The sequence below is a fragment of the Eptesicus fuscus genome, chromosome 7 (genome assembly GCF_027574615.1).
Source record: "Eptesicus fuscus isolate TK198812 chromosome 7, DD_ASM_mEF_20220401, whole genome shotgun sequence".
In the NCBI taxonomy this organism is placed as follows: Eukaryota; Metazoa; Chordata; class Mammalia; order Chiroptera; family Vespertilionidae; genus Eptesicus; species Eptesicus fuscus.
The window spans coordinates 84,698,566-84,708,504 of record NC_072479.1 but is presented as its reverse complement, the minus strand read 5'-3'; the positions used below and the strand labels follow the sequence as shown (position 1 = coordinate 84,708,504).

At 41.3% G+C, this 9,939-nt stretch overlaps 1 protein-coding gene across 1 annotated transcript; it reads right to left on the bottom strand.

The window, feature by feature from the left end:
• Window positions 1–5,288: 5,288 nt before the first annotated feature.
• LOC129149683 (putative taste receptor type 2 member 33) lies at window positions 5,289–6,211 on the bottom strand. Its single transcript, XM_054718511.1, has one exon. It carries the CDS (start codon window positions 6,204–6,206, stop codon window positions 5,289–5,291), a length of 918 nt encoding a protein of 305 aa, XP_054574486.1. The 5' UTR covers window positions 6,207–6,211.
• Window positions 6,212–9,939: the final 3,728 nt, after the last annotated feature.

Genomic DNA, 9,939 nt, shown 5'->3' with positions numbered 1-9,939 from the left:
AGATTCTGAGAGTATCAGGAGGTAGGAGAGAAACAAAATAAGGTGGCTTCTCAATGTTATTTTGCATCTCATCAAAAAGTGCATTTCACCAAAAATATTTACCAGAAGTAATTGCTGCCATTTTGTGCTAAGACATAATATCTATTTTCATCACCAAGCATCATATTTATAAGTACAACTTGGAATGACAGAATGCATATGTTTTATTGGCATGTATGTATTAAAGCATAGATACCTCTGGAGAGAAATGTCAAAGTACTGAATTTTTAAAGTTCTTGTGATTTCAAATACTTTGATAATGATTTTGTTTCCTAATTTTTGATGTGAATCAGTAACTTTCTTCATTGAGCCATATCCTTTTGAAGTTGGTGGTGTGGATTCTACTCTCTGGGATGGTATCATTATGACAGGAAAGAAGTATGCTTTTGAAATGAAGATCCAAAGGCAGACTTTGTTAAACTATACAGACTGTACCCCTCAGAGAAAAACCAAAACTATCAGCCACTTTTGTGTGCTGCCATCATATTTTAAACTTGCATCCTTTTTTTATTTTTTGTTGTTTACTTCTAAAAGAGATAAATTATCATTATTCTGTGTGAAGAGACTGTCTCCTATATGGTTTACGGTCAGTACTATAAGCATTCAGTACAATAAAGACTTCATTCACATAAATATATATATATATATATATATATATATATATATATATATATATATAATTACTTAAAGGCATGTTGTACGGAAATTTTAGTGCTGTTTGACAAACCCTGATATAAAGAAATGCTGAAGGTTTTCTATTAAGATATTTTCCAATACAATGCACAAGGTTATTTCAAATTCTGTCTATAAAGGCAAAGGTTTTGCTTTTTCTCAGAGAATTTAAGTGCCACAGTGGCCTCAAGGCAATCTGTCTTAGCTTGCTGTTTCCCAAAATTATAATAAAAGAGTGGCCTGAGGGAAAGGCAGTTGAAATCACTATGACAACCATCTTGACTTGATAGGTCTGTAAATTAGTGAAGATCCAAATTGCTGTTAGAATAGAAATAATGTAAATGATGAAGAGGAGGAGGAACATTGTCACCATTTTCATGGCCCTTCTGTGGGCCTCTGTGCTTGAGTCCCCTGAGCCCGCCAGGTTGAGCTGAAAATTCTTAATATGTCTCACCAAGGACAGAAATAAAAGAAGCAAAGAGATCAGGGACAGGAAAAAGGGGATAATATAGGTCAAACTGAGAAGAAGAAGACTTTTAAGATAGAGCATTTCATTTTCTTCAAACCGCAAAGTCATATTTATTTCATGTACCCTGTAGGAATTCAACCACAATTCACTAATAGCATCGTGCGTTAAGAGGTTAAGAGACAGTAGGAAGAAAGACGCCAGGAAAAGCAGAAGAAGCACCCTGTTGACTCTCCACTTCAGCCACGTGAAAAAGGAGTGGGAGAAATTGGCGATCTTAAGGAAGTAGAAAACGCTGAGGCAGGTGGCAATCCAGGTACTTAAGTGATTAGTTAGTGCCCAAAGAATAGTAACCACCTTTGCTAGTTTACCAATAGCGTACACATGTGAAGCTAGCCCCATTGTAAATGAATCCAAGAGTATTACCAACAGTTGAATGATTCTGGCCAGAGCCAAGCTGGTGAGGATGAAATCAGCTGAGGAAACTTTCCCAGTCCTGAACCATTCGATGCAGTTCACCAGTCCGATGAACCCATTTCCTAGCACTCCTAAGATGATCATTCCTGTTGACACAACCAGAAAGGTGGCCTTCATTTCAAATGACATTGGTATAAGAATGTTTCTAATGTTGTGCCTCAATGAAAGCTTTATTGTGAAACAGTTGCAGATGGACATCCATTTATGATGCTTTCCATAAATATTTTCATCATAATTCCAGAAAGTACAACCAAAATTCTGCCTTGAGATATAGTTCCAGAGACCTTCACAAAAGAATAGTGCATTCTATTTGTATTGTAATTCCAGTGCTAAACTGAACAGTTCTGTGAAGACACACACATTTCAGGAATACCTGTAGTATTCCTTAGAGTCAGCTACTATCCTATCTAATAAAGAGGAATATGCTAATTGACCCTCACTCCATTGCAAATATGGTGGCGCCCACAGCCAATAAGGAGGGAATATGCTAATTGACTGTCCTGCCCTCAAAGATAGCAGCACCCACAGCCACAAGTTGGAAGCGCCCAGACCCCTAAACCATGACGTGCATCTGCCTCCAGAGTCCCCCAGTCCCTGCCACCCAGGCTGGCCCGAGGCACAGGCAAGCCTCAGATGGCGGCTGTCCAGCTGCCCAGGGACGCCCAAGGTTGAGGTTAACAGGGTCAGCTGAGGCTTGTGCTGCTGGAAGTGGCATCAGCAGAGGTGTGATGGGACGTCGCCTTCCCCTTGATCACCAGGTCGCCTCTCACAGAGACCTTCACAAAAGAATAGTTCATTTTATTTGTATTGTAATTCCAGTGCTGTGAGAGGGGAGGTGGGGCTGAGGGACCCCCCCCCCTCCAGTGCATGAATTTTCATGCACTGGGCCTCTAGTATAAACATAAATGTTGTCCACTTATCTTGACACCAGCTGCAAATTTTCATTTGTGCCACTGACTAAATGGAGAAAGTAAAATATGTAAACATGCAAATCTGAGAGAGATTATTTTCCACCAATTTGTATTTTTATCTCCTTCGAACATACAACTAAATGCAAATATTTTAAATTTTGAATAGTAATTGTTGGGGGGAAAGCTTTTATGTAAGTCAGTTAGGATTTGCTACTTATCAATAAGATCCTTGTACATATGTACTATTTTGTTTATGTAATTTAATTTACATAAATAACTTATTGCAATTATTTCTAGTTGAAAGAGCACACTCAAGTCCTAGAACAAATAACTAAAAATAATCATGGATAAATAGTATAGAAGTTAAATCAGAAGTTACAAGCAATGTATAGCAGAAATATACATAAGGCAGCTACAAATGCTACAATGCAAAATCAATTCTAGGTTTGTGATGTCAGGAATATTTAGTGGGAACTTGAATTATTTAGAATTTATGAAGAAATACAGAAATAAATTCAAGACTGATGTAAAGGCATGTCAAATTATCAGTGACATGAACAAATATGACACCCTTCTAAGCAGACAAACTTTTTTTGTTTTACAATATCTAATTGGCTTTTCAACTGAAAAGCTTCTAAGATTTCTAAGTGCCCTCCAATATCCATGTCCCTAAACAGAATGTCTCCTTTCTGGGCAATAAAGTGACTATGTTTTTCAGACTCCCTTGCAGATGGTATGGCAATGTGAATGATGTGAGTCAATGTTTTGTGAGTGAAAATTAAATGCACCATTTATAGGCCCACATCCAAATTATCTCCCACACAAGCTCCCCAGACATCTTTCTTCGCCCTGCTGTTTGCAATGGCCATGATTGAAGGCAATTATGGAAGCCACATGTCTGTGATGGCAGAGTTGTGATCAGTCTTCTCCCCTGGATAACTGCATAGAGGAGACTCCTTGAACACATCAGGACTGTTAAAAAAGCAATAGGGAATTTAGATTATGTATGAGTCGCTTTATGTTTTGGAGCCTATTGGTGACCACTGTTCATTCACCCAGTCTAAGGCAGTAATTGGAACCAAGCACATGCAGATTTGTTAAGAGTCACTGGAATGGTGAAGAAACAGAACCAGGAAATCTATGCCACCGACTGATTTTGTGATAGGTTTTGATTTCCTTGGTTTTCCAGATCTAATGTGGTTTATTCATATAATTATTTAATATTTAGAATATAATTTTCTCCAATTATCCCATGGGCTGGGTTTTATGTCCTGGAGACTTAGCAGGAAACAGGAAAGACATCATAAATCCCAAATTATAGTTCTTATATTCTACTGAGCAGACAGGTAATAAAGAAACAAATGAATAAATCAGATGAATGAAATATATATATTAAGGTATAGATATTATTGTTAAAATATCATAATACTACCATTTTAGTTGTTGAACAAGGTTATACTTTTCTTTGTTTTAAAAATTATTTTCTTTTTTTTTATTGTTTAAAGTATTACATATGTCTCCTTTTTCCTCGATTGACCGCCCCCCAGTCACTCCCACCTCCCAGGACAAGCTCCACCACCCCAGTTGTTTAACAAGGTTATACATTTCTTCCTTATGATAAAACTCGAAACCAAATATATTTCAACACACTGTCTATTTCACCATTTTCCATAAGATTATATACAAACAGATCTGAAGACTTCTTTATAATTATTACATAGACGTCATAGATATCAATTTTCGTGTGTGCAGAAAGATCATTGACTTATGTACCATAATTATATACTACACTTATTTTGAGCATATATTTAAGATAGGTAAAATTTAAATATTTTCTCTGAAGTTTAAAAGGAATTCTTAAACAGAAATATGGAGCAGATGATTCCAAATTCAGAAGCCCAAACATGGTGAATATGTAAACTAAAAAATTGATATAAGTTTTTGAATTAGAAAATGTCTTCTCAATTCAAAAACAATAGCATCAGTGAAAACATCATGATTATTTTGCTTTCTTCTTTATTACTATTGCAGAACTTGTTTATTTTCTAAGCTTTCACCTATTGTATTAAATCTAATAATCTTTAGTACTATTTATTGTACATGAATATGAAATACATTCTAAATATGTTTGTCACTCTTTAATTCCATTACATGCATCTTTTCCCAAGAGTTCTGATTGCTTTCTATTAGCCAGGAAGTAAGAATTCATGATGGAATAATATCTATTTCAAGCATCTATCCTCAGTGTGTGATTTAGAATTGAATACCCTTACCATCCCAAAGATTGGAGGTTCAAATAAAAAAATTTTAACTCACTGTGGTACTTATGTGTGGTACTAATTACAATGGAAAATGTCAATAATCCCCTGAGATGAGTTATCAGTCCTTAAAAATGCATACATATCGACCATAAATTCTTTGCTTGCAAGATGATAACATAGAATATGTATGTGAAGTGTTCATAAATTAATAATTCTGAGCAATTTCTTACAATATTTTATAAAATTAGTTTGCTTACCTGAAAAATATAACATGGCAATCGTATAATCTTTCTTGTATTTTTATAAACTTGCACAAAAATATATTTTTGTGATAAACTTCAGTACAAGTTTTTCTAGGTATACCTTACCTAATTCCATACACATTAAGAAATGTAGTAGGAAGTACAAAACATTGCAAACTTCACCAGTTTATTTTCTTACAGAAGACACAAGGTGCCCCATTTATTTCCTTTCCTTCAGCCAGCACCTCACCTGCCTCAGAAATGACAGAAAGGCCTGTCTCAGCTTCTTATTCCCCCAAATCAGGATAAATGAGTGGCTTGAAGGATAAAGGGTTCCAAGAACCTTGCAAAGCATCCGAAGTGAATTGTTCTGCTGAGTACTCGAATTCCAAACTGCGATGATTTGTGCCACGAAGAAAATGACAAACAGCAAGAGAAAGGAGATCACAGTTTGCAGGGCTCTTATGTGGACCTCGGTGCTGGGATCTTGGGATCCTTTGCCACTGAGCTGCATCCTCTTCAGATGTTTCCACAGGGAAAAGATTAACAGCAGAACAGCTGTCAGGGACATAGTAAAGGGTATGAGGTTTGCAAGTATGAATAAGATCACTTTTGAAAGGTGTGCGATGTTCCTCAATTTGCTCTCCCAAGTGATGTTTCCTTTATATTCATTCATCTGCATTTTTGCATCTGTGCTTATCACTGCAAGATGAACAATGAAGAAGACCAAAGTGCCCCAGAGTATCATGAGAACCACTCTGTTAGCTCTCCATTTTAGGTGAAGAAATAAAAGGCTGGAGAAATTGGCTATCTTGAGCAAATAAAGTATGCTGAGGCTAGTAGCAAGCCAGAGACTAAAATCGATGCTTACCATCCAGATAATATGAACAATAGTTTTTACTTCTGAACTATAGATCGCTGGATGCAACACAGTTCCATACCAATTGAATACTATTATCCAGAGCAAACTAATTCTGGAGACCGCCAGAGCAGTGAGAATTCCATCAGCACAGGAGATCTTGTGTTTCTTGACCCAGTCAATGCAGTTCACCAGCGCTATGAAGCCATTGGCAGAACTTCCTAGAACACATTGCACTATTATGAGGATGGAAAGAATGCTCTGTAATAAATTTATCATGTCTAAAAAAAAAAAAAGTCAAGTCGAATATTATTGGTCGTGAATCCTTTACTATTCTGACCTTAAGTTCCATTTGCAGCTGATCTTGATTGTGTATAAAATTCTTCTTTCTTTTAAATTCTATGACCAATGCCAAGCAGGAAAGCACCAGGGAATGCTTATTCAAGAGTTCAATGTTTTCTTTATGAAAACATTCTTATTACCCTAACAGCTCAAATTAACTCCTATTCAAATAATGTCCTTGCTGTAGGCTGGAATATATCATAACTGATGTTGTTGTAAAAGCTGAATTCTCATTTGCTAGCATGCAAATATAGACATATTCTCTTTCATTGATTTGCAATTTTCTTTGTTTAAGCTCTCTATAATTTGTATTCATCAACTTTGTCATTAGGAAAACATAAAAGCCCAGTACATTGAATATACAGTGAAAATTATCCTATCTAATAAAAGCGTAATATGCAAATTGACCGTACCTCCTCTACACCCACAAGCCATGCCCACAAGCCACGCCCACCAGCCAATTGGAGCAAATATGCAATTAAACCCAACCAAGATGGCTGCAGCCACAGAGAGCAGGAGGGAGGCTTGGGTTTTCCCAGCAATGGAGGAAGTCAAGCTTTCCTCCTGCCTTGCTGGTCCAGGCCTCCACTCCAGGCTACAAAGTTTCAATGATAGAAGATAAATAAATCCCAACAAAAATGGGGGCAGCCACAGAGCTGGAGAGAGCAGGAGGCTTGAGTTGCCCCCAGAGATGGAGGAAGCCAAGCTTTCCGTCTGCCCTGGCTGGACCAGGCCTCCACTCCAGGATATGAAGTTTCAATTATAGAAGATAAATAAATCCCAACAAAAATGGCTGCAGCCACAGAGCAAGCAGGAGGCTTGGCTCCACTCAAGGCTACAAAGTTTCAATTATCAAAGATAAATAAATCCCAGATACCAGGGCCTCCTCTTGGGTCGCCGGGGGGGCATGGCCATCCTGCAAACCACCACAGGCTCCTCGCCCAGACCACCCAACACCCTAAGGGGACCCCCACCCTGATCCGGGACACCCTTCAGGGCAAACCATCTGGCCCACACCCATGCACCAGGCCTCTATCCTATCTAATCCTATCTAATAAAAGAATAATATGCAAATTGACCATCACTCCAACACACAAGATGGTTGCCCCCATGTCGTCAAAGATGATTGCCCCCATGTGGACACAAGATGGCCACAACAAGATGGCCAGCAGGGGAGGGCAGTTGGGAGGGTCTAGGCCTGCAAGGGAGGGCAGTTGTGGGTGATCAGGCCAGCAGGGGAGGGCAGTTAGGGGTGACCAGGCTGGCAGAGGAAGGAAGTTGGGGGCGACCGGGCCTGCAGGGGAAAGCAGTTGCGGGGGGGACCAGGCCTGCAGGGGAGGGCAGATAGGGGTGACCAGGCCTGGAGGGGAGGGCAGTTAGGGGCAAACAGGCTGGCAGGGGAGCAGTTAGGAATGAATCAGGCTGGCAGGGGAGTGGTTAGGGGGTAATCAGGCTGGCAGGCAGAAGTGGTTAGGGGCAATCAGGAAGGCAGGCAGGAGAGCAGTTGGGAGCCAGCAGTCCTGGATTGTGAGTGGGATGTCCCAGATTAAAGAGGGTGCAGGCTGGGCTGGTGGACACCCCCATAACCATGCATGAATTTCATGCACTGGTCTCTAGTTTTATATAATAAAGATGTGATATGCAAATTGACCATCACTCCAACACATAAGATGGCTGCCCTCATGTGGTCAAAGATGGCCACCCCATGTGGACACAAGATGGCCACCACAAGGTGGCCAGTAGGGGAGGGCAGTTGTGGGTGATCAGGCCAGCAGGGGAGGGCACTTGGAAGGGGGGAACCAGGCCTGCAGGGGAGGGATGTTGGGGTGGATCAGGCCTACAGGGGAGAGCATTTGGGGCAACCAGGCCAACAAAGGAGGACAGGACGACCAGGGCTGTAGGGGAGAGCAGTTGGGGTGACCAGGCCAGCAAGGGAAGGAAGTTGGAAGGAACCAGGCCTACAGAGGAGGGCAGTTGGGGGTGACCAGGCCTTCAGGGGAGGACAGTTAGGAGTGACCCAGCCAGCAGGGGGGGCAGTTATGGGTGAATGGGCCTGCAGAGGAGAGCAGTTTAAGTGACCAGGGAGGGTAGTTGGGGGGACCAGGCCTGCAGGGGAGGGCAGTTGGGGAGGACCAGGCCTGCAGGGGAGGACATTTAGGGGCAACCAGGCTGGCAGGGGAGGGCAGTTGGGGGAGACCAGGCCTGCAGTGGAGAACAGTTGGGAGGGACAAGGCCTGCAGGGGAGGGTAGTTGGGGGGGACCAGGCCTGCACAAGAGGGCACTTGGGAGGGACCAGGCCTGTAAGGGAGGGCACTTGGGGGGGACCAGGCCTATAGGGGAGAGCAGTTAGGGGTGACCAGGCTGGAAGGGGAGGGCAATTAGGGGCAATCAGGCCGGCAGGGCAGCAGTTAGGTATCGATCAAGCTGGCAAGGGAGTTGTTAGGGGGTGATCAGGTGGACAGGCAGAAGCAGTTAGGGGCAATCAGGCAGACAGGCAGGCGAGAGGTGGGGAGCCAGCAGTCCTGGATTGTGAGAGAGATGCCCGACTGCCCATTTAGTGGGATCGGGCCTAAACGGGCAGTTGAGCATCCACCAAGGGGTCCCAGATTGGAGACAGTGCAGGCTGGGCTGAGGGACACTTAAAAGCAGAATAATCCCTCTGAGCTGACCCCATTCATCTTGTGTTCCATTTCCAAAGATTATTTAACAGAAACTCATGCAACTACAATTACAGAATATCTTCATTCATGTTGTAAAAGCTGCATTGTAAGACATTTTTATTATAGCAACAGATGTTCAAAATGCAACACAGTAGTTCATCAGACACAACCTCTTTATAACATAAGGTTGGGCTGACAGTTACAAGACATAGTGGACAAATTAGTAATCAATCTAGAAGAAAGAGGAAAAAAACAAATGCATGAATTTATAATGAAAGAGGTATAGAAGTACCTCAACCTACTTTTCTACAACCAGTCCCTTGAAGCAAAAGAAGGTCTAAGAAAGCCTTAGAATCAGTGTTTCAGATTCCACCTGAACTTAATATGTTTTTATTACTAGAATTCATTGGTGCTAATGAAGACACAGGATATTTTAAGCTAATGAAAAAAAATGTTTCTCCAAGTTCCAGGAAAAGCTGCCGGAACTGACCAGCAGACCCTGGTTGATGGGTGAATAGATTACTCTGACACACGTTTTTTGTGAAAGAGAAAGCTAAGGGGCTATTTGGCTTTAGGAACTAAGCATCCTCGATTGCCTGCCTCCTTAGGCTTTTATTATAACGACAGCGTGAACTACAATTAAACTCTAGATACAATCAGCAGGGAAAGCATCCTTGAGAAAACACATGCATCTGTAGTGTCCTTTAAGCCAGGACGTGTCTAAGTAAAAACCTGGCGGCTCAGACTTGTTTGAAAAAGTCAAGGCAGGGGTAGGCACCTTCAGCAACTCCTGTCCAATGCCAAGCCACAGAAATCAACTATTTGGGCTAGTAGAAAACTTTCTGAGAAGAAAAATGGATCTTGACCTAGCATGTCAGGTAGAAATCATTTCTGGCCATCACTTGTTAGAGCGATAGAAACTCTAAGGGAAATTCCACGTGCAACAGGTGATACAGCAATGCAAGCTGATTGGCCTAGAGCAGATCTGATGGTCCATGGGCTAAACATAG

Bases quoted from the DNA above. Each gene is read 5' to 3' on its own strand.
- LOC129149683 (XM_054718511.1), bottom strand. From the start codon at position 6,206: ATGATAAATTTATTACAGAGCATTCTTTCCATCCTCATAATAGTGCAA.